The sequence below is a fragment of the Haplochromis burtoni genome, unplaced genomic scaffold, assembly GCF_018398535.1.
Source record: "Haplochromis burtoni strain Fernald_Lab_line unplaced genomic scaffold, NCSU_Asbu1 Contig_26, whole genome shotgun sequence".
Classification (NCBI taxonomy): Eukaryota; Metazoa; Chordata; class Actinopteri; order Cichliformes; family Cichlidae; genus Haplochromis; species Haplochromis burtoni.
The window spans coordinates 3,302,027-3,326,508 of NW_024582387.1; the positions used below are offsets into that span (position 1 = coordinate 3,302,027).

A 24,482-nucleotide genomic window follows, 5' to 3' on the forward strand; every position below is an offset into this window, starting at 1 on the left:
GGGTCCACTGCCCAGGGCCTATGGCTCTATAATAACCCCTTTACATCACAGCTGGACTCCTATCTAGCTCTAAAGACATTTTAGGGATTATTAAATCAAAAAGGATGCCTCATAAATGAGATATTTTAGTTTTCTTCTTCACAAGGAGGATAATCTGCAGAGTCTACAGTATTGAAACAAACTGACATACACGTTCACTGTGATTTTACTTGTAAAGATGAAAATAAAAAAAATAAATGAATGGACATTATAAAAAGTAAGCATATGGTTTAGCTGGGTTTACAGCAGGAATATCTACTTTATACAGTCAACAAATTCTTACCGAATGTGTTCCTGCCAAGGTTCCTGCTGCCAAAAATCCAAAAAATTCTTCATGTAGTAATTGCTATGCAGAAAAAAAGCAAAAATGCTCTCCTGCTAGATTATGTCTAAATCAATGCTTCAGGAACAAGGTCATAAGAATCGTGCTTGTGTCCAGATGATATAAGCATGTGCCTCAACCCATTGACAGATTACACATACAGTTTGATGAATATTAAATAAATGCCCTCAAACTATGTTAAGGCCACAGAAAAAAAATATGCAGAGTAGACAATCTCAAAGTGACTCACAGAAGGCATGACCAAAAGAAGTTATCCCTGGATACTCCATGTCTGATCAGATTTGTTGTTGTTTTTTTGTTTGTTTTGTTTTTTTTTATTTCCTCCTCACTGAATAAATCTGAATATGATTGGTATCTCCATATTTAACTCTGGCATAGTTTGGTAACAAAAGTATGGTTTAATATGATATATTTAAAAAATATATTACAATGACGCTCAGACAGATTGGATTATATATGCTGAATTATGTTAATATAAATGTAGTAGTAAACACATACTAAATGTACAAGCCCCAGAGTACTTAATGCAGCTGAGCTGAACACCATGCATTTATCTAAAACCAGCAATAAGTTAAATAAACGTAGTGCTCTATAACATGTCTATATGATTGGAATTTTGGATAAGAGCAAAAAAACAAACAGAAAACCCTGAAAAATATGCTATGTGTCTTTTTTGTTCTCACAAAGAACACAGTCAGTGTTTAATACAGTAACAGATCCTAAAACTTAGTTTTGATCTACTGACTTTACAACTCTATAATGACTTCTTAAATAGACACACTTACAACTTGTCCAAGTCACTTTTTTGGTTAAAATAAAAAGAAATAAAAATAAATGAAAAAGTATCATGCTGACAGGTTAAAACCATCTAATTTTAAAATCAAAGTCCTCCAAAAATCTATACATAAATTAAGCATTTAACCAAAAAATTACATTAAATTAATACATTAAATTAATTAAACAACAAAAAATGTGTAGAATTTAATCCAAACTTCAGCTTAGTCAATAGAGTTTAACATATTTCAAGATCTTGCCATGACCTAGCTGTAATGTTAAGAAAAGTAAGGAAATGGTGACCTCTTGTGAAATTCCAGTGTGAAACTGCAACTGTTCTAAATAATATATACTCTGTAGACACATGCATTTGTAACCTCTATGTTTTTCTGTTGGTAGCGGGCTTCCTGTTCATGTTTACATTCATAGCATCAACCAGCTATGCTGTTAAACACTAAACCTTCCCTTGACAGTGGCTATCAAGAAAAGGTCCAGGGTTCCTGGGGTTATGATCACTCAGACTGTGGAGCAACTGCCACCAGGGAAATCGACCCCCGACTTTACCCGCAAACCAATTGCTGTGACTGTCCAAGAAGGTAGAAAAACAACCATAGCCAGTGAAACTGACAATAACCATAGAGCATAATTATTAACACCTGCATCACTGTCATGATTTGATTATTTCAGGTAAAAAAACCTTTTTCAAAGCTATGGTTAGTGGAGAGCCAGCACCAACTGTGACATGGGGGCGTAATAAAGGTGAAATAGATGACCCAGAAAAGTACAAGACTAGATATGATGAAAGAGCTCGAGAACACATTCTTGAGGTAAGAACAAAATAAAAGGATTGGGCTAATGATAATTTGCCAACTTTAATTTTTCAAGCTAAACATTTTTGAAGTCATGAAATTCTTTTTTGAATATTCATTAACAATTAAAACAACAGTTGTAACAAAGTGTACAATATGCATTTACTTTTAGATTGAGGTAAACTTGTAGTAATTGTAGGTGTCACGGGCCTGCAGCTGCAGACTGTGTGGCGAGAGGATAAGGACCCAAACGTGGACACTTGAAAACATGAGTGGGTTTAAACAAAAGGGGAGCCTTTTATTTAGGCTGTATGAAAATACAAATAGAAGTCAAACGAAAACTTAACCAAGACTTAACTAATAAACTAAACTGAGCGAACTAAAGCTAAACACTAAACACAGGGATTACGGAAAATGAGACCTGGACATGGAAACCTGGAACATGGAGCGTGAAATGCAGGCAACCTGACAGGGTACAAAGAAAAAACAGAGGGTGATTAAGGAGAGTGGAAACAGAAACATGGCTGGGAAAAATAGACATAACGACACAGGGGAAGCAACACTAAACACACTGAACACGGGACGAGAGACTGTCAAAATAAAATAGGAAACACACTAGGATGCAGACTGAGACACACACTTGACACAGGAGGAAAGAACGCACATAGGAACCAGACGGACTGGGAAGATGAAGGGAGGAGACAACAAGAGGGAAACATGGAAGCGAGGAAGAGAGGGAGCGAGACCAAACACAGACACGACTGGAGAAACATACACAGAAGACATGACAGACTGATAATAAACTCGAACTTAAAACATCTTCATAATGCGATGGAAGAAATAAACGAGAGATAACCTCAAGCCTAAAATATCCTAATAAAGCAAAGGGTCATGAACCAAAAGGAAAACCCAAAAAGCTTGGTCATAGACCCCAAACCATGACATATGGTGCTAAAGCTCCATAACCAAGTTTAACTTTTTTTGGGAGATAGACTCAGATATTGATTCCACTGTTGTCAAATATTTACATATTTCACGTGAGAATCATTTTTTGTCAGATAATCAACATCAATCCAGACCAAGCAGACACTTACAAGTGCTTTGCCACCAATGAATACGGAAAAGCTGTCTGCACCACCACTCTCAATGTCATTGCAGGTGAGCTTTATAGTTAACAATAAAAACTGAGTTAAACAACTTTACAATATACCATGTCTGGTAATTAATGACTTCTTGTTCTATTGTTGTTTTCATGCATGTATGAAGCCGGCTTCAAGAAGAAGAGCCAGGGAGGTAAGAAAGCATACTTTAACATGAAGTGGTTTACTCTTTCTAATAGCGTCCAATCCACAAGTTTCTTTTTAAAATTACAGACTTTTAGCATATTTATTCTTTGCAAAATTTTACTTCTGTAGCAAGGATTTGTTTCTTTTTTATTGCAAAATAGTAAAATTTAAACAAAAAATTGACAGAGCCTTATAAGAATCCTTCACAATTAGATTTGGAAAAAAATACCACAAAGTGAAAAAAGTGTCCAGATGGCAGAATTTTATTTTAAATTTAAGTCAAAATGTCTTTCAGGAAGTCAGCAGGAACCACAGGATTTTAGATCAATGCTCAAGAAAACGTAAGTTCACATCAAAGTCAAATTATTCAAAATGTGTTCTGCGTGTTGTAATGGCCTCAAATGCCCTTTTTTAGTGTTGTTGTCACTAGGAAAAAGCAACTCCCACCACAGAAAGAGGGAGAAATTGATCCTAAACTCTGGGAACTGCTTATAAGTGCACCAAAGAAAGATTATGAAAAAATCTGCTTGGAATTTGGGGTTACTGACTTTCGGTGGATGTTGAAGAGATTGAACCAGATGAAGAAGGAAAGGGCAGACGAACAGGCAAAGGTACTGTATAAATTAACAGTTACACATGAATTCTGGGTTTTGTATCCTGAACCAACGTTACTGAGTTTAAACAAGGAAGAAGGTTGACTTGCATCTTGAGCTTTACTTTAAACCCTGGTAGTTCATCCTGCTAAAGTCTGCTTGGTTATTTTAAATGTTTCTGATTTAATTCCTTCCTTCCATTTTTTCAAAACGTGATTATTTAAGCAGTAAAGTTTAAAACAACACTTGCAGACACATACATTAGATAAAACTTGTTATCTTTCCTTTATAGGTTGTAGAGCAGCTGGAAAATGTGAAACAAATTGAAGTGAAACCAAACGGAAAAGCTGAATTTGGATTTGACATGCAGCTATGGGATCCCAATAGTGCAGTTAACTTATACAAGGTGAATTTAAAAGCATTCTAAAACAGCAAAAATAATAAGAATTTTTAATTAAACTTGCTAAATAATAATTTAATAATGAAAATAAATACATAAATAATAATGTTACTACTTCTGTCTCAAAAGGATGGCGTAATGGTTCCTTATGCAGATGATGAAAATTCAAAACATAGCCTTAGGAAAAAAGGAACAAATTATATATTTAGCATTAAAGACCCTCAGCCAGAAGATGCTGGATTTTACCAGGTTGATGTCGAAGAGGCAAATGTTCTTACAACTGACTTCAGAGGCAAGTAAAACTACTCTTAAAGTTTATAAAACAAATCAAGTACATTTATATTTTGGAAATGAGATTATCTTGGGTTTCAAAATCTACCTTTTTTCCTCTCTTAGTGCCTGCAGTGGAGTTTGTAGACAAGATTAAGGATGCTAAGGCTGTTGAAAGTGAGGACGCTGTATTTCAGTGCGTCTTGTCAACACCACTCAACAGAATTACTTGGTCAAGAGAAGACTCCTCACTTGAACATGGGGACAAATATGAGATCACTGTCTCAGAGGACAAACTAACTCACACATTAAGAGTAAAAGATTGTGAAATTGCAGATAAGGGAGCATATTATGCCATTGCTGGTATTGCTTCCAGCAGGGCCTCTCTCATGGTGGAAGGTGGGACATTTTTCTTTTTTGTACTCACAAAGTACAATAATAAATAAAAATGCAAATGGTGTAATACAAAGACAAATAGTCTTGACTGTTTGATAGTCATGATATTATTGAACCTGTTTTGCTCATCATTTACATTTTAGTCAAACCTTTTGACTGAAATAACTGTTCTCTCTATGTGTGTCAACTATAACTCAGAGGATCCACATGGTCGGAAAGGTCGCAAGGGAACCAAAACCATTGAACATGATAACCTGTCTAACCAAGGCTTGGACAAGGCAAAGATTTCAAAAGAGAAAGATGACTTGGAGGCAGTCAATCGAGCACTTGCTGAAAAGAAAGCTGCAAACACACTCGGAGATGCGAAAGATGGGGGTGATGGAAGAGATGGTTTAGGGGCTGGGGATGGTTCCAGTGGTAAAATTGGCGATGGTTCTGGTGACAGGGATGGTGATGGAACTGATGGAGATGATAAGAACCACTTAAGAAGCGAAGAAGATGATAAAGATACAAAAGATGATGCGAGTAAGAAGAAGCAATCACGAACTGGGCCTTTGGTTCCTGACACTGTCTTAGGTAAAACTCCATACAACATGGTTTAAAGACTGAATAATGTATGCTCAGATTACAGATTATTATAATGTCAAAGCTTTAGCTCAGCTATTCTCAAGGGTTAGTATCTGCAAATACTTGTAACTTGGCAATATCAGCCCATTTTCAATCAGTGTTTCAGGATGACTCCACTAAAGGTTCGATCAGATATAATGTTTGAGGCTTAAGTATCATTTCTATTCCAGAGGGAGAAAATGGACAAAAGTGAATGTGGTTCAATTTTTAGTGAAAGATAATCATCATACATATATCCCAATCACATCTGCTGTCCACAAGAAAGTGCATACTGTAATGATAAGGATTTTTAAATTAAAGTGTGCGCTTATGTGCTTTCAGTTTTATCTCTATTGTAATTTGCTACTGATGTGTCATTTTAAAAATAATCAAATCAATAATTTGTTATATAACGTGATTATTTTTTACATTTTCACATGTAGATCGAGGTGTTCAATTTGTCAGTGGGCTATCAGATACGAATGCCAATATTGGAGAACGGGTGGAGATGTCTTGCAAACTAAGCAGTGAGACGTCAGAGGGGCGCTGGTACAAAAATGGGAAACTGGTAAGTCAAAGGAGTAAAACAGGAGTGTAACAAATTGCCACAATTCACTGTATATGAAATTACTATAACTACGACTTTGTTGTTTTTCTACAAATAACTAACATTTTATATAGTTAATCACTTTTTTACTATTTATTTACTTATTTGTCTAGCTAACAAATGAAGATGGGGTAACAATTATCAAAGATGGAGCCTTTCACAGGCTGATAGTTGATTGCTGTAAAAAAGATGATGCAGCTGTGTACCGCTTTGAAGCTGAAGGACGTAAATCAGAAGCAACACTTAGTATTCAAGGTCAGAATAAAATGAGTAACATGGCTGTAGCACGGCAAAACATATCAAATAATTAGTGCTGTCAGTGTCAATCTCGTTAAAATGACGTTAACACCATAACCGCATTAACACGGCAAATCTCTGTTAGCGAGTTACCGCGGATCGCCCCATGTGTGGGGCTGCACAGTGTCAATGCGGTTATGGCGTTGACGACATTTTAACAAGATTAACACTGACAGCACTACAAATAATATAATAACACTTTTTTTAAAAAGTTCTCAATGTTTAAATAAAACACTTTTTCCCATCTCTCCTATACTAAAGATCCACCAAAAATGGACCCTGATGCACTAGGAAATTTCACAAAGCCAGTCATTATAAAGGCAGGCGAAAATGCTGAATGGAAGCTGCCATTCTCAGGCCAAGCACCAATGACTATACAGTGGTACAAGAATGACGATGAGCTGCTGCCAGCCCTCAATGTGAAGATTGAAACGTCTGATTCTGAGAGTCAACTACGCCTTATTAAGTGTCAAAGAAAAGACAGTGGAGAGGTGAAAATCAAAATAAAAAATGAATTCGGTACAACAGAGGCAATATCCAAACTTATTGTACTGGGTGAGTTTTCCTCAGATATAATCTGGCAGTTTCTGTGATAACAGCCGAGGACATGTTAGACATAAACAGGCTGTGGAAAAATAACATTTTCTACTTGAGCGTGCAAGTGGTATACTGGCAAATGTTTCACAAAAAAGCCCTATGAATAAATAAACAAAGGCTTTTATCGCCACTGAAATGATAATGCTTTTAATTTTCCGGAGATGAATACAGCAATTAGAGGAGTATGTTTAGGAAATTATGACTTTGTAATAGCAAAAATTACAGACATTAGCTTAATTGTTACATATTATCTGGCATAATGACCTGTTCTAAGTTGGTTCTCTATTATATTTACAGTTTGTTTGCTTATGTTGTGCTTTATTTACTTTATAAATTAAGTAAATAAAGCGCAAATTATATTGTTCGTAGTGGTGTGAATAGTGAATAATTTAGTTGGTAGCTGGTTTGAGGCCCATCCCCATGCAAGAATGGAGATATTGCTTTAAGAGCAGAGCCTGTCTACAGAGAAACCTGTGCAATTATTCACTACAGTCTAATTACCATAATGCATGAATTCCAGCATGGCCAACAGAAGTGTACTGGATTGAGGCTTTCAACATGAAAATATCCATTTATTACCTTAAAAGACAGTCATAGAAATAAATCCCTGCTTGTAAAATCACCGTGCGTCAAATAAAGGCCTTAAGCAACTTAAGTACATTTTAAAAAATGCCCTGGTTGCTAGTTGAACAAAAACGGTATGGCAAAATGTAGAATGTGCAAAGATAAATGCCTCTGACGCATTTCTTGTCATGTTGTCAACAGACAAACCAACCCCTCCACAAGGGCCTGTGGACATTATGGAAAGTGCTGTGACATCTGTTGAATTCAAATGGAAACCACCAAAAGACAATGGCGGATGTCCGATCGCAAACTACATCATAGAGCGACAACAAGTAGGCCGAAATAAATGGACAAGTCTTGGTGAGATACCCGGCAACAGCCCAAGTTTCAAAGATTCAGATGTGGACCCCGGAAGGAGATACTGCTACCGGATCAGAGCAAAGACTGCAGAAGGTATCAGTGACTACCTGCAGACAGAGGACATACCAGCTGGTGTATTACGTAAGTTTTCAGTTAATGCCTTCTTCTTCATTACTTTTTCTTTGTTCAGTTTAGAAGGAAGTATTACAAGGCATGTCTTTTTAGTATCCAGGTGGAAACACTTTGTTTATTGCAGTAAAACCCTGAATAGCCGCTAATAAAATGTTTTGGGAGAAGTTAAAAGAAATCCATAAAGAATATATACAAAGCTATGTTAAATATATTAAAAACACTGTCTCTGAATTTATGTGTCTAATAAATACCCTTCCATTTACACATTCTTTAGTTTTCAGCCACCTGCTAATTATGGATGACGGAAATAATAAAAGTAATGTTGAGAAACATGGCATGGCAACATTGATTAATTAACTCACTTTCACTTTTCTGTGTCATATATCCCCCGCAGGTTATCCTGGACCACCAGCTGTACCCAAAGTGGTCAGTGCCTTTAAAGACTGCATTAATCTGGCATGGAGTCCTCCATGTGACACTGGAGGAACCAAAATAGTGGGATACAATTTGGAAAAGAACAAGAAAGGCACCAATTACTGGAGCCTTGTAAATCAAAAGGGGCCAATTACAGGTATACAACTTAAATGCTGAGGTGCAGGACATTTAGCTCAAGAGTAAAAATAAATGCTTGTGATGTACCTGCACACATCAGTGCAGATTTGTATTGATATAATTGCTCCGTCCGTTGTCTATAGATACAAAGTATGCAGTTAAAGACGTATTTGAAGGAGCAGCATATGAATTTCGAGTGTCAGCTGTCAACCTGTCTGGTGCTGGAGATCCCAGCATTCCATGTGACACAGTTATTGCAAGAGATCCAATGAGTAAGTTAATCACACAGACTTATGTTTTACTGTATTTGGGGGGATTTTTCAGTCATGAAAGTCATTCTTTAAAGTAAATATAATTCTCTCTGTCGTGTAATATAAAAGCTTCATTCTCACCTTACTGTTATTGCAGAACCCCCAGGCAAAGTCACAGACCTTAAATTAACATCTTCCAATTACACGACATTTTCGCTGGCTTGGACTAAACCTAAGGAAGTGCAAGGGGTAGAAGATGAAGCCCAAGGGTATTATGTGGAGATCAGACCAATAGAGAGCCTTGAATGGACCCGCTGTAATACCACCCCAATTACTCTAACATCCTACACTGTGCTTGGCCTTAAGGCAATGGCCACATACTGGGTGAGAGTAATTGCCACCAATTATGGAGGTGATGGAGAACCTCAGAGCTTTGATAATTATATCATTGCTATGCCTCCTCCTGGTAAGAAATGCAGTTTTTATAGTTTGGTTATTGGTTATTTCTAAAATGAGATATATTTATATTTATTTTTCACAAAATGCCAAAGAAAATATGCAGTTTTTCTTCTAATACAACACACCTACAGAGAGGAACAATTGTCTCGAAAAAGTTTACAGCTGTCAAAAAATAATGTTTGTGTGCTGTACACCCATTTAATATCTGTAGATATACGAGACGGCGGGTGAGAATTGTTGTGACAAGACAGGTTATGACTGAAAACACATCTGATAGGATTATAAAGCCCAGCAGGGACAAAAAAACTGCACTTCAAATGCATCATATCACCAAGCATAGCAATTTAAATCTGTAGTTCAAACTCAAAGAAGAATTGTAAAAGAAAAACTAATGAGTGCATTTAACATCTTATTAATTGTTAGTTTTATTCTCACTACTAGTACAGGTTTTCTGTGTAGCTGAATTATGACTAAAAAAAGGGAGGTCTAACAATGGAATTAAGGTTAATTATACCCTTTTTGTCAACTATACACAGAGCACGTCCTCATAATACAGTAGAGAGATTCAAAATATAGAACTCCCTCAGCAGCTTTATGAATTACAAATTTAATTGTATTGTATTCTAAATCTATCCCTCACAGTCAAACCAAAGTTTAAAGACCGCAACATGAAGACCTTTGTGGTGGTGAAATCTGGAAACACTGTTCGCCTCAACATCAACTTTGAGGTATTATTCCACAGGCTTTTACTCTGTTCACTGTGTGAGAATCTAATCAATGCTGTTAGTTAATATAGCAATATATTAATTTGACTCCTATGCTGTCATCTACAGGCATCTCCCATGCCTGAAATCTTTTGGTTAAAAGATGGTATTCCAGTACCAAAGCATGTAACCATTACCAACTCTGATAAAGGATCTCAACTCTTAATTCCTACATCTGAGAGGACGGACACTGGCATTTATACCATTACTGTCAAGAACATGGTTGGCCAGGAAAGCTTCAATGTTGAAATCAGAGTTACAGGTAACTGTCCAAGAGCCATAGTAATGGTTTGTCATTGTTAGGCTAAATAAGACCATATATTGTAGCCAAATTAGAGTAAAACTATGAAATCTACTTATCCTGTAAGTTGGCTGGATACAGTTGCATGGTAATTGCAGTACAGAATAATAACTTAATTTGGTGACTTGGATTCTATTTGTATTCATACTACCACGGAAACATATGTTTTAGCAAATACAATGTGATTAAAGTAGGAACAGAATACATGTATTTATAACTTAATGTACCACATAGGTTGTATACTTTAAGATCACATTAAAGGTATGCAACACTGTAGATAAGGGAATGCTTAAAGCCATAATCCTGTGACTGTAAGAAAATACTCCAGTCCAATTTTCTCTCTGCCTTTTACTTTGCCTATTTCAAGAAATCCCTTTTTCCCCAAGCTACGCTTATTGCTGCAGCTAGCTGTACCTGTGTTAGGAGTTTTACTTGAATGAAAATCTTTCTAATTCAAAGCGTATCCAGCAGAAGCTGTACAAAAATCTATTTCCTGTCCAAACCATCAAGGGTACAATTTAGACTGAAAATCAGTAACCTAGCCCTGCTATATCAGTAAACAGTATTTTAAAATCTCTAAATTTTTCTCCAGATGATCCTAAACCTCCAGGTCCAGTGGAGCTGGAACAGAACATCCCAGGAACAGTGACACTCTCCTGGACTCCCTCTCCAGATGAAAAAAGGGATGACAGGCTGCACTACATGGTATCAAAGAGGGACTCCTTCAAACGGACTTGGAGAACAGTGGCAGACAACCTCTTTAACAACAAATTCACAGTTGTCAACATTTTACCTGGACGGCAGTATCACTTCAGGGTGTTTGCTAAAAATGACATGGGCCTTTCTCCACATTCCGAGTCCCCTGCATTTGAAACCAAAAAGGAAAAAGGTGTTTCAAGTTTTATCATGAAAACAATACAAAACTTGCAATCATTTTGCAAACTGTCAAACTAAATCACTGTTCCTAAGCTAAGCTAGGTTCTCAAGAAAGTGATGATTTCTTTAAACAGTAAACTATTAGATTTCCCTGACGTTCATTCATTGTTAGACTGGGGTTTGAGCCACAAATGTATAAAAATATTAATCAGATTGTCAATTAAGAAACTAAATAAGCCCTTTTCTGTATTCAATACAAAATAGCAAAGAAAGAAACAGGGGTCTCTGAGTGAGCAAGAATAAAATATGCACAGGCAGCCAATAACAGACGGCAAAACTGACAGTAAGAAAGTGCATGATAGCTATAAATATGGACTCATCTGTGAGCTTAAATGTGTCTGCTCATTACCCATGGTTATTAAAGATAAATGCATAACACACTTTTATCACAACCTTTACTTCAATCTAAGAAATCAGATTTGAAATCAACATAATGTTTAAATTTCACTAATTAATACTAACCATCCCTTATCATAAGTGTCCCAGTCTCCCCTACTTAATTATTATTTTTGTTAAAATATAATTACTTTTTGTAATTCTTTGTTTCAGAAAAGTTCCAAGTAAACAGGCCAGAGATAAAACACCGGATCTTCGATTCTCCTCCCTCATTTATTGTTCCCCTGAAGAGGCGTACAGCCCCACAAGGTTATGAATGCTACATGAGCTGTGCCATTAAGGGTGATCCAGCTCCACGTGTTACGTGGTACTGGAACAATATCAGCCTCAACACAAACACCAACTACCACATCACAAATGTATGTGGAGTCTGCTCCTTGCTTATATTGAGAGTGGGACCCAAAGACAACGGGGAATACAAAGTTGCCATACAGAACAAACTGGGCACTGCGGAGTCATCAATGATGCTGAATGTCAGAGGTATTCACAAGGTTTAACAATCATAAAGTTTTTACTAATTTGATTGTCTGTTGTAACATTTGAGTTTGCAGTATGTAGATTAAATAACCTTAGAGCAATATTGCTTTTTTTGCAGAGTGAAGACAAGCCACAGCTCCTGGGAAGAAGCTGAACAAACACCTATGTGGAAATAATATAACCAATAAATAAAATGTAATGGAAAATGTGGTCATTTTTGTTTAAATGGTGGATGTTGCAAAAATAGTTTAAAAATTGCTCTTTTTTAAAATTCTGGAAAGGGATCCAAAGCATTTTGAAAGAAAGACAGTTTGAACATTTCAACACAAATGTGAAGTGCCATTGCTAGTATCTTAAGATTACATTTATTTATTTTCCACAAATCACAAAATATCCAGGTTAACTGTGTACTGCAACTAGTATGAATTATGATGAAACAGCTCTCTCTTGAGGTGAATGTGCAGTGTGACACCTGAATGCTACAATAACAGAGTTAAAGACAGTCACATCAGATGGCAGAGAGATGGAAAATTTCCAGGTACAGAAAACTATAAAAGACTGCATTTCCATCTTACTTCATATGTTTAAAATCAAAAGGCTTTAGTATTAATATATTAGTGTTTGAACTGCAGCAAAATGTTACAAGTCAAGCTCTTTCCTCTTTTATTGACCATGTAATGTGTAGTTTCAAACATTCCTCAAAATCATATTTTGTAGTAATTTAGTGGTAATGAAGCCATTTAGGCTTATGATTTATAGGTAGATCTATGTTTACAAATAGAAAAGATATCAGGGAAAACATATGTTGCTGTAGCTCAGGAGGTAGAGCAGGACATCTACTAATTGGAAGGTTGGTGGCATGCCAGATATCCTTGAGCAAGATCCTAATTCCAAGTTGATCTCTGATGCATCCATTGGAGTATGAATGTGTGTGAAGGTTAGAAAGAAAGCACTCAAGTAGAAAAAGCATAGGAAAAAAGTGTCTGTGTGAATGAGGCAATTTGTATAATGCACTTTGAGTGCTCCAGCAGAGTAAAAAAGTGCTATGAAGTGAATTTAGTTCACAGAAGACACCCAACTCTGGTTAATTCCCTTTGCTGTTTCTACTGTGAAGTAAAAAATCATACCGGCCGCAACAAGAAGCAGCTTCCTCCTGTTGGAGAAACTAGTGTGGTGAATGCTAGTGTTGGTCCTTTGTACCTTTACAGTCAGGCCTCTGAGAAGAGGGGTGTATATGTAACATCAGCACAATCTTAAGAAACTGTCTTTACAACAGCAATACCTCCAGCAGGTGATGGAGATCACAGAAGCACAAATTATCTAACTTTATCACCTCTAATCAACCGGACTCTTAATTAATATTAAGTACTTCTATAGTTACTTATTTCATTTAGCGCTATCCTTCGGAAGTTGCATTAAAACACACACACACGCACGTCATATATGCACGAGTTTAAAAACAAGGCACCAAGATATAAATAAAATAATGGAAGCATTGCAGTTTCACTTCATAGATAAACGTGTAACTGTTACGGCCCTAGCAAACTTGTCATGTGTTTTAGTGTGTCCCGTTTTCCTTCTCGCCTGACTTCGGTCGCCATCCAGTTCCCCCCCCGAGTAGCCAGTGCACAGCTGGGTTCACTCAGCAATTAGCCACCCAACAGTAAAAGATGTTGAAGAGCTGCTCACTGAGCAGCTTCAATGCTGTGGTGTGCTTGGGCGTCTGAGTCAGAACGCCAAGCCTGTAGAGGCCTAAGCTGCAGTGTTGCCAACTCCTCAGTAAGGAAAATCGCTATTGGTTGTCCTAAAAGTCGCTAAATGACGTCATCGCCTAATTTGCATAATTGATCATGCTAATCTAATTGCACCTATGTTGTTGGAGAGAGAAATAACATCGTGGAAGAGACATAAAGTGAGTAAAAAACGTCCTAAATGCATTTAGTTTATTTAGAACTACAAATTAAATTTATTTTAGCAATTATTGTTTTTTTTAATGTCACAATTCCAACCCTGGTCCTTTACCCGGGCTTGGACCGGCAAAAGTGACCCGAAAAAGGCACTCTGGTGGAGTTACTTTGTGTGTGTGTGTGTGTGTGTGTGTGTGTTTAAGTAGTTTTAAACCTTGTGATCCACAAAACAACATAACAGTAAAAGAAGAACTGACTGCGTTACAGCACCCGCTGCTTGTTGAGAGTAAGAGCGATACGTATTTTTTTTAGCGACTTTCTTTAGAAAAAAAGTCGCTAAGGGGTCTGAAAACTCACTAAATATAGCGACAACGTCGCTAAGTTGGCAACACTGCTAAGCTGAGGTGTGTCTTGACAGTATTTGGGTCTTCAAGCTACTAGACGGTAGCTAGTGCCTGTTTACAGGAGCAGTGTTTTTCTTTGCTTTGCAGTGTCCGTTCTTTTCAGCACATTTTAGTTTGTTGATACCTAATGACGGTTTGATGAAGCCCTGTGAATGTGTCCAATCTTGATGTTTCCATGTGCTTTTTATGTCTTTACTTATATTACTAAATAGACTTTAGTGAACAGGATTTACAAAGGGGTTATATTTCTGCTATCCTCTTGGTCCGATTTCTCTTTTAAAAAATACATTTTTAATGTCAATTAGACTTTGTAACTGGATAAATAAAGGATACATAAATGTCAGGTTCCCATATTGTGGGTTCTACCTTATGACAAGAATGTCATGTTTGTGGCTCAAGATGACTTGATATCATTCGTGAGGGATGCATTTAACATATGTTTCACATATTATAGGCCAACAAGTCAGTTATAGCAATTTAAAAACGGGAAATCACTTTACACAGTTCTCTCAGTGTCAAGTTCTTTTGTGAAAGGTACTGTTTTCTGCCAGCAGGTGGTGCCTGGTTACTGCCATATGATGATGAAGCATACTGAATAAAGGGGATATGGAGAAAACAAAACCTTTGTAACTAGAGGATATGTGCCGTTAATCTTTATTTATTCTTTTATTTTTGTAGCCAATTTACAAGTTACTGTTAAATGTATCAAGCACCCTATATGTTTTTATTATTACTTTTCCTTCCTTTACTACTGTACATTCAGATGTGTCTTCCGCTAGTTATTTAAACTGGTAGGTTTTCATTTATTTATTTATTTATTTATTTATTTATTTATTTATTTATTTTAATGTAAAAACCTTGGTTCCCTTTTGCTTAAAGGACTCTATAGTAAATCACATTTTAATTCACAAGGAAAAAATACTTCTTTGCCTTGAAATAAGTTTACTTCCTTTTGCATTACATACAACATCACATTTACAGAATTTACATTGCATCAAAGTTACACCATAATATACAAAACAAGCTTTTCTTAAAAAAAAGAGAATAATGTATATTCATTTTAAAATACTATTAATTTGACTTTTTATTGTATTTGTAATTTTTACTCTGGTTTGTTAATTCCTTTACACAATGTTGCTATAAATCCTTGTGTACACACACACACACACGCATGCACACGCACACACATTGCAGCCCGCCTACTCCCCTCTCCCACCACTTCGCCCCACTATCTCACACTTGTGCAATTGTTTCACTCTCTTCTGATATGCAATGTCTCACTATCACGTGAAGAAGACGCTTGGATTGTCTTTTAACCAAAGAAAAAACAAATCTGATTTTAATCTTACTGGATAAAAAAAAAAAATACATATCTCTCTACTTCTCTTTCGTTTAAGAAGAACATAAAAAAAAAAATTGGACATACTTCTGACGACAATACTGCTGCATGCAGTGGTTCCAGCTGCCCAGGAGCGATGTCATCTCTACCCTCTCACAACAAAGATCCGTCACGCATCAGAAAGCAGTTCTCTGACTCTTGTCCAGTTTCTTCTGTTGCCACTACTAAGAGCCTGCGGGTAAGGCCTGATTGTCTTTAATCTTTTAAGTGTTTGTTTAGTGGCAGGAAATGCCATAAAAGGAAAACATTAACTTTGAGGTTCGGTCATTGTCGAAGAAATGTGTTGAAAACAAGCCACAGATGTATTTCTGAGCATTAGAACACACATAACTCATCACTGCCTTCAATCCAATTCTATTTTTATTTTTTTTTGGTCTGTTTTGTTTTTTGGACATAATTGTGTGGCATTAGCTAATCATTTTGTATGATTTATGCAGTACAATTAGGAAAAATTAGGGAAGTAGAATTTCTCAAAATATGCTGGACTTCATGTGTCTTCAACGGTTTCTGCAACATGATTACAATGTTTTATTTTGGTAGTCCAGTTTGACATTCTATCACTGCAGAGGTGATTTTGTGGTAATTTAGTCCAATACAGCCCAAAGTGTTATATTTACCCAATAATGTGCTATTTTTACATTCTAAATAAATCGTGTGTTTTCCTTTAAGTTCGAATAGCTTATCTTTGGGATTACTTCTTTTATTGCATTCTAGGGTCTGTGGAGTTAGATTATTAGATACTTGTAATAAACCATGTGGAGAATGTGCAGTTTTATATTGTTCATTACTGTATATGGGGATAGTTCAAATGACCATAGTAACACATAAACTGATAAATAAAGCTACACGTTGATGTTCGTGAGCAAGGGAGCAGAAAACTTGAAGGAAATGTTGTAATGAGCAGTTAGTCTTATCTGTTTATGCAAACCAAGAACCTCTTGAGAAAAATATATGGTGTGACGCAGAGAAAAGTTTGTGAGAGAAAGGGCAACAGGAAGAAAGGAGGAGGAGGAGGCAAGAGAAAAATAGAGAGAAAGAGAGACAGAGCAGGGGGGATGAAAGACAGGATGAAGAGGAACAGAAGGAAAGAGGGACAGAGTGCTTGGAGGACTGACTTGTGGGAACCCAGTATTTATGGATGTTTATCTCTCTGCTAGTCCTAAGGGAAGCTCATATTTTCCATTTGGGAATAGCTGGTCATTAGACAAAAAGTCCCTCACAGAATCTGGGAAGGCTGGAGGACAGATTTCAGATGGAGTCAGTCCTTCATGAGACAAAGACACAAAAACTTTTTGATCAGCATCTGTTTCTGTGCGATACTGCTTAATATAAATCCGAGCTTTTTCCAGGTCTGAATACAGTATATTGTTCATTGTCCTTTACATAGCATGGCAGGGTTTGCAGACATGACTGGATGTCATCTCTTTAAAGGTCCCATAAATGTCTGAAGTGAAGCGTATCACTGTGTGTTTACACAATGTGCCTTCAACTTAAAACCCTGTCTCTTCTTTAGAGAATTTAGCTTACTTTATCAGTTTCACGTGACATGTAGCCTTCAGGCAAAGGATACATATCTGCTTTTTGGCTGAAGTTTATACTACAGTCTCTATGAAAGGTCTCTGAAAGAATAAAGATGCAGTGTAAACTGTAACTGTGTGGACTGTCTTATATTAACAAGTCAATTCTCTGTTTGAATTTTCTAAAAGACAAAATGCAGAAGTACAGGCAAAAAGCAAGATCATTACTTTTACAAGCTTTAAACAAATGTATTGTTTGCACTAAAAGAGTTACAGTAAGAGCTTTTCTTATGATGAATAAACAGAAAGCACACTTGAGGATTAAAAGGTGGGTTTAGAAAAGAAATGTGGCAAAGCTATTTTTGTCTACTGGAGGCTGTATTTTGCTTTCTTGCCTTTTAATCTATCACACAAAAGTGGGCAGCCATGCTAGTATCTTTACAAGGCTGTATTTAGGAACAGCGGTGCTTTCAGCTAAATGCTAATGTCACCACAGGACTTGGGCATATATTTTCTTTTGCTCTCTAAGGTTAGGATGTTTGTCCCATAACGTTTGCTAATCAAATGATAAAATCTTACCAGATTATACCTATTGCAGACAAATTTTTGAAGTATAACAATAACAAGTATCCAAGAAGTCCTCCAAGCACATAATAGTGTTGCTAATTTGTTCCTACTAATTTTAATAAAGAAATTCTTTATATGGATATCCATAATCTGTAGGCAAGGGACATAATGTTTGGTAGTGACAATGTTTCTGTTTATAGGCTGCTTGTAGTCTGAGTGCTATTGACCGATGATTTAGCAGGTTTGGGTGCATGCAAGTAAGCAGTCAGCATGGAGAGCAAAAGAAACAGCATTTGCAAACACATCCAACTGTTGAAACGAAGACTCCAGTCTGACCTTTTTCTAAAATAACTGTTTAGTTTTGCCTTGGCTCTCTGTTTATTTTTCATTTCCTCTTGCTATTTGGTTGAATTCAGACACAGAAACTAGTTGGTTAGCATTAGATAACAAGAGCAATCTGAGTTAAAATACACAAAAAAGCAGTAAACACATGTTAAAAAACAGCTTTATTTCCTATACTGGTGCTGAGTTACACTCACAGATTGTAGATAAAGCTGGATATGACATCATCTATAACTGGTCCTGCAGTGAAACTTCTAGCTGAGCATGTTTGCCACTGCTAGCTGTTTTGAAACCAAATTTCATGAGTGACATTAAACTGAAGGCGCTTGTAGGAAATGGAAATGGAGTGGAACTCATGTGGTGTTTTATAGTCTTACTGACCACTCAAAGTGCTTTGGACTACAAGGTACGAGCTTCGAGCATATATAATCTAAGTACTTTATCTACCTCATGTTTATGGCCAATTTAAAATGACCAGATAAACCACAAATACAAATCTTGAGAGAAAGCCTAAGTGTCAGTACAAAAACACATGCAGGCACGGGGAGAACATAACAACATGCTCCCCAGAGAAAGACCTACCTTATCAGACAAGATATGCCTATTCTAAACAATTCTCTATTTGAGCCTTAATTTTTGCAGTAATGGTAAACATATTTCAAGCAAGTGCTAGAGACTATTCAGGGGGCAGAAGAATGTTTGTTGAGCTCATGGATCAGAGGAGCCAGTGGATGTTTTCTATAGAGTCTGACTTCTATTTGCATCATAGGCACTGCCAGTTGCTGGCCACGAAAGAATAGAGGCTCAAGGGACTTTTACAATGGCTATAGTCTTCAGAAAAGAAAGCCAAGTCCATTGTTTAGATACAGTCTATAGTTTCACTACAGTTGAATGTGGCAGCACAAGTGTGCATCTTATTGTTGCTAGTGGTCTTAACTTTAAAATTTCAAATCACAAAAGGAAACAAACTTTGAAAAAATATGCTATGGCCTTCCCAGTCACTGGATCTCAACTGTCAACTCAGCAGAACTGGTGTGGAAGACTTTGTACCATATATATAGTCCTTATATTTCATACTTTATTATATTTACTAACCTTATAAGTTGATGTATTATCCTATATTTTGTCATCTCCTGAGGAAATTATTTCCTAAGTTAGAGGTAAGCAGTAGTCGGTGCAGTAGTTATTACCTTTTTTGGATGTGTTTTAGCTATCTGTGCTTGTCAGTTTATTTAAGGAATCATTTCCTCTCCCCCCTTTAACTTGGCTGAGAATTTCAGACTGCCATAAACCTTTTTTTCCCCACTAAAAGTCCATTTCAAGATAATTCTTGAACAAGTAATTTTCCAGAAACCCAGACATGCAATTGCATGAATATTGATAATATAGTCTGTATCTATTTTTGTTGACATTGTGCCTGTAATAAAACATGCTCTGAGTCCAAATTACCTTTATTTTAGTGTAACAGTCTTATGCAGAAGAAAATGTTTGTGCATTTGCTGGAAAATGGGGTTGAAATGGTTCCTTATGCAATGTAAGGGGTTAAGCACAGCTGATATCTTGGTTAAGAGAATCAGGAATGTTTTTAAAAGTGCTTAGTGTGGTTGTCATACTGTATTTTAAAAAAAAAAACTTTGGTCAGATTGCACCCCTTTCTAAAACATTTTCTTCTCATTTCAGCATGAGAGGCTCTCTAGGTAAGGTTCTTCTAATTTGATTTACACCATCAGTAAGAAAGGCATTACCACGTATTACCAGAATGACAGCAAAAACAGGAATCTATCCATTACTGACAGGAGTATATCCATTCAATTGGGCAAAGAGTGTGCTAAATCTGAATTAATAGTTAATACATCTCCTGTGTCTTCAGATTGGGATCATCTGGATCATCTGATGTCTCCAATGACACATCAACAAACCATGCTGAGTCCTACTTTTTACAAAGAGAGAACAGACTATCTGCAAGGAAAAAGGCACAAGAAGAGACAGCAAATAATGATTATAAAAAGGTATGTGATACACCTTAAATACAAATATACACGACTGTTATAGATTTGTAATATGTAGATTCTGAGTGCTACTTTTTGACAGTACTGTAGATGCGTATGTACTGTAATAAAAGAACAAAAATAAAAAGAGCACACAAAGATTCAGTGGGCTCAATAATTCGTAACATTTGGATTTAATGAAAATGATGAATAGAATGGGAGCTACTGCTGATAATAATCAAATCTAATTTCAAATAGAAATTAAGTATGTAAATTTAATACCACTGCACTTTTTTTAATGTTGTCAGATGAGAAAAATAGTTTATTCATATGAAATTATATGAAAATGAATCAGAATCACGTATTCAGGGGGGCAGATACTACGATGCTAATGGGTTTTATGTCGCTTTATGAAAGTAATATGATCACCAAAGATGGCACAGCTTATCTTGACAAACACAAGTGCCATGAGTGATTCATCCAAAACTTGTTGAAGCAAACATCTAATGTCTGTCAAGATATTTTAAGGAAGAAATCTGACCCTGATGGCAAATGATGAAAACTGAAACTACCACAAAAATGTGTCCTGGTGGCAGTGTTTGGTGGTGGAAATCCTAACATGTGGGTATTTTGTAGATGTATGAAAAGGCACTGGCAACAAATCAAAGGCTCAAGTCCCGACTGGAAACAAGTAAACAGGAACTCACCATGATGCAAGACCAGCTGGAGAGAGCACAGGTACTCTAAGCAAGGCTGAAGTAATGATCCAGAAACACTACTGAGAAACAAATTAACCACTTGTTTGAAAAGGGCAACAGTCCATTTTTTTTACATAAATATGAGACATTGATAACAGAGACTCCATAATCAAGCTGTTTCCATAAATTGCAATCTTTTCTCATAGTAATCTCTCTTTGCTGCAGAAGGGGAGACAGGATGACTGTGGGGCCAATGTGCTAGAAGCAGAAAAAAAGGTATGGACTCAAGAGGAGAAGTGTTTTTTAAGCATTTTTACTCGTTTATTTTAATTACCTTTAATGATTATACTTAAAGGAAAGCTGGAGCCTTAAAAAGAGGATATCAGATATGGAAGAACAACTGAAGGTAAATGTTTTATAAATGCCTTAAAATTGAATTTGAACATTAAGTCTCTTTTGAGAATATACAGTAAGTGTTTGGTTGTAACTTGGTGCTGTGGTCTCAGCTGTTTTGTCTTCAGTGGCTTTAGCTGACATCATTTGTCACCATTATGCTCTGCTGGCTGTGCAATGTGTGAGCACTGCAGCGAGTGAGCAATCAGTATTCATGTGCAGCGTAAAGCCCACAAATGTCTGCTGTGTTCTGCACAAATGAATGCAAACAAAAACTTCTTGTTGTCTGTGAATGAGAGACCTAAACAAAGATGCTGGTCTAAAAATATACCTTTAAAACAGAGAAATTATTCAAAACTGGTCTAAAAGTATCTGTCTGTCAGTGTGTATGAACACATTATTGTATTTGTTTAATAAAGATCAGTATGTCCTTTATTCTTTAGGCCAGTTTTCTTTCTGTACCAGTTACTAATAAGAGTAGAAACCAGAAACCTTCATAGAATGTAGATAAAAGATGGACATACCGTAGTCAGTATGATATCAGGTTTGGTTAGAAATAGGTTTAGAAGCCTCAGGCCATGGATCAGATTGAGAAACCAAGAAGCACTGAACACTTGTACAGTAGCAAACTATGAGTCACAAGGTAGGTCCTCTCTGCAGCATACCTGGTTTTTTCCATCCTATTTGACTTGAATGGGGTCCAGAATCTAAAAAGAGAACTTAAAAGTAGCGGCTAAGACCTCAGGAGAGCCATAGATCAAAGGAGCCAAAAAGCTTCTTTTTTTTCTCCCCCATAGATTACTATACAACTGAACATGCAGGAACCATCTCATGCTGGTGATAAGACAGACTGTAGGTTTAAGGCACTTTTGCATTGCTTTCACTTTTCAGACCCTGAAGCTACGTCCATCATTTATAAACACCAGCAAACTTGTATGAGTTTCACATTAAGCAGGACCTTGTTACTGTCCACTTTGTGAGCAAGAATTCTTTTTCTCTTAGAAGACACCGTTCTGTATCCCTGTGTTTCTCTCTCCTGTGTTATGCACAACTTTTAAAAAGTGGTCTCTGCACAGATCAAGATTCATTGTATTTATTAATATTATATGTAAATGTTATGACAGTTACGGGGTGTTGTGGTCACTGTCGATCAAATCTAGTGAAACAAATTTTGTGCTCAAAGTAAATATTGTTTATAGCAAAAAAAACGTTTACTTGTGGTTTTGCAAGAATCCAAGGTTATGCCTTTGTTTTAAGAGGTAGATTAGCATGTGTTCTGCGGGTGGTCTGTTGTACTCTGAATCTGCTACCATGTGAAGGCTGAAAAGATTGCTGACATGACCAGAAATAAAAACCAGTCCTTGGTGTGTAGCCCATGAAGACACCAAAATATGAACTTACTTTTAAACTACAAATTAAGAACAAGCAAATCCTTATACTAGCCACTGTAAGTAGAAATGCTCTACCTGGGACGAGTTGTAGGACCTTTTAGATACTCTGTCCACCCTTATGTTTTTATACTCTCTTTTCCCTCAGATTAAAGCAGAGCTTAAGATGGAAAACCAGAGACTAAAGGATGAGAATGGGGCTTTAATCCGTGTCATCACCAAACTCTCCAAGTGAGAAGGGAAGCAGACAGGAGGGAAGAAGAAGAAAGGATTCAAGAAGTCATATTTTAATCTGTATCCTTTAAATTTCTGAAAGCATAAGTCCATCCTCTGAAAAGATATGTACATTGGTCAGCAGAATGTATTAAACTGAGCCCTTTCTACTGATTGTTTAGAAAGATGAAAGAGATGTTGATTTAATACTGATTTTCCATCCTCCTGTTCACATATAAGAAGACACATTTGTCCAACTGTAAACGCACAATACATCAATTTAAAATTTAAAATGTAAACTCACTAAATATTTCTAAATAAAGGCAAATGCCAGTTTATGTGTTTCTTATTACTGTCTTTAAGTGAGTAAATAGTCCTCAAGTAAACAGTATATGAAATTTTGTTACTGAGTAGACGCTTTCACAAAAATGGACAAAATATTGCAGGTATTTCCAAAGAAGCATTGCCATGGAAACAGCAATATTTGGCCTATTCCATATGCAGATCATGAAAATGGGCTCTGAACTATCAGGGACAGTGGGTGATGGATGAGAAACATTTTTTAGGAACGTAGGAGTGTCATCTCTGATTTAAGAGCTTTACCTTGACTGATGATATTGCAAGTAACACGATCTTTGGCTTACAAGTTTAAATAGAAAAAATGTTAAAAAAATTATGTATTTATCTATTTTTTTCCCTATAAAAGTGTCAAAACAAATTTAGCTTTCTTGTAAAATATCGGCTCAATCTCATGCACTTATTAATCTGTCATATTAGCGTCAATTAAGTAGGAGTTGTGGTGATTTTGATCAAATCACATGGACTTTATCGCTAAATGGTGAATATGATATCCTTTATTTAAAGGCATAAAACTGTCTTTTTACTTTTTTTTTTTTAACGCTGGGCTGTCATCTGTGTCACACTCAGCTACTAAGCTGCTTCTTGGCATTTATTTTATGCATGCAACGCCACCCGCTGACCATAAATGGAAATGCATCCTCTACATACATTTACACAACACATGGGACAAAGCTACTTAAAATGCCTTTATTTCCTATTATTACATATGAACAACACAGAGATATGCTCTGATCACATCCTCATATTTTGGTTCCCTTGAGTACTTCAGTTCTACACAGAATGATGTATGAGTACAACTTTTTTGGTCTTTTTTGTTTGCTTTTCTGCTGGAAAAACATGGATTCTGTACAGAATTAAATCATGCAGTTCACAAAAAGGCACAACTATTGACACACCTCTACAACAAGACAAAACAAGAATGACGAACGACATTCAAGCATTTCCCTTGTCTATGTTGCTGGGTAAGTGAATATATAAGCGAGCTGGACTGTCTTTGGATGTTCTGTTATATGGCTATGTTGACTTAACAGGATCATGACTGTAAAGGAACCATTACCGAAGCAGCAGGTTGGCAGTATTGCATTTCGAATGTTGAA

The 24,482-nt window shown here is 36.4% G+C and overlaps 2 protein-coding genes across 3 annotated transcripts in view; both read left to right on the top strand.

Annotated features, from left to right (window-relative positions):
- Window positions 1-12,421, top strand: part of LOC102291499 (immunoglobulin-like and fibronectin type III domain-containing protein 1) — a 16,195-nt gene extending 3,774 nt beyond the window's left edge. The window contains exons 3-24 of the mRNA XM_014332290.2: window positions 1,630-1,752; window positions 1,844-1,983; window positions 3,024-3,123; window positions 3,232-3,258; window positions 3,547-3,592; window positions 3,667-3,862; window positions 4,137-4,250; window positions 4,374-4,536; window positions 4,641-4,913; window positions 5,109-5,486; window positions 5,960-6,084; window positions 6,237-6,378; window positions 6,682-6,975; window positions 7,783-8,082; window positions 8,468-8,644; window positions 8,769-8,897; window positions 9,034-9,342; window positions 9,978-10,063; window positions 10,169-10,361; window positions 10,993-11,289; window positions 11,886-12,212; window positions 12,328-12,421. Coding sequence (XP_014187776.1) covers window positions 1,630-1,752; window positions 1,844-1,983; window positions 3,024-3,123; window positions 3,232-3,258; window positions 3,547-3,592; window positions 3,667-3,862; window positions 4,137-4,250; window positions 4,374-4,536; window positions 4,641-4,913; window positions 5,109-5,486; window positions 5,960-6,084; window positions 6,237-6,378; window positions 6,682-6,975; window positions 7,783-8,082; window positions 8,468-8,644; window positions 8,769-8,897; window positions 9,034-9,342; window positions 9,978-10,063; window positions 10,169-10,361; window positions 10,993-11,289; window positions 11,886-12,212; window positions 12,328-12,332 — 3,944 coding nt within the window. The 3' untranslated portion in view covers window positions 12,333-12,421. The remainder of the gene's footprint in view (window positions 1-1,629; window positions 1,753-1,843; window positions 1,984-3,023; window positions 3,124-3,231; window positions 3,259-3,546; window positions 3,593-3,666; window positions 3,863-4,136; window positions 4,251-4,373; window positions 4,537-4,640; window positions 4,914-5,108; window positions 5,487-5,959; window positions 6,085-6,236; window positions 6,379-6,681; window positions 6,976-7,782; window positions 8,083-8,467; window positions 8,645-8,768; window positions 8,898-9,033; window positions 9,343-9,977; window positions 10,064-10,168; window positions 10,362-10,992; window positions 11,290-11,885; window positions 12,213-12,327) is intronic.
- A 3,328-nt stretch (window positions 12,422-15,749) lies between these two features.
- Window positions 15,750-23,978, top strand: LOC102291798 (protein phosphatase 1 regulatory subunit 12B). 2 transcript variants are annotated; one of them, XM_005917952.3, is made up of 7 exons: window positions 15,750-16,097; window positions 20,026-20,042; window positions 20,216-20,354; window positions 20,970-21,071; window positions 21,257-21,307; window positions 21,387-21,437; window positions 22,961-23,978. In XM_005917952.3, the coding sequence occupies exons 1-7, from the start codon at window positions 15,996-15,998 to the stop codon at window positions 23,045-23,047; spliced, it is 549 nt and encodes a 182-aa protein (XP_005918014.1). In that variant the 5' UTR covers window positions 15,750-15,995; the 3' UTR covers window positions 23,048-23,978. The 2 variants fall into 2 exon arrangements, with proteins under 2 accessions (XP_005918014.1, XP_014187777.1); XM_014332291.2 differs by lacking the exon at window positions 21,387-21,437.
- The last annotated feature ends 504 nt before the right edge of the window (window positions 23,979-24,482 follow it).

Excerpts from the sequence above, each read along its gene's own strand:
- LOC102291798 (XM_005917952.3), top strand. The coding sequence starts at position 15,996 with ATGTCATCTCTACCCTCTCACAACAAAGATCCGTCACGCATCAGAAAG. Across the intron at positions 20,355-20,969 it reads CAAATAATGATTATAAAAAG|ATGTATGAAAAGGCACTGGC; the intron begins GTATGTGATACA and ends GGTATTTTGTAG. Across the intron at positions 21,072-21,256 it reads ACCAGCTGGAGAGAGCACAG|AAGGGGAGACAGGATGACTG; the intron begins GTACTCTAAGCA and ends TCTTTGCTGCAG.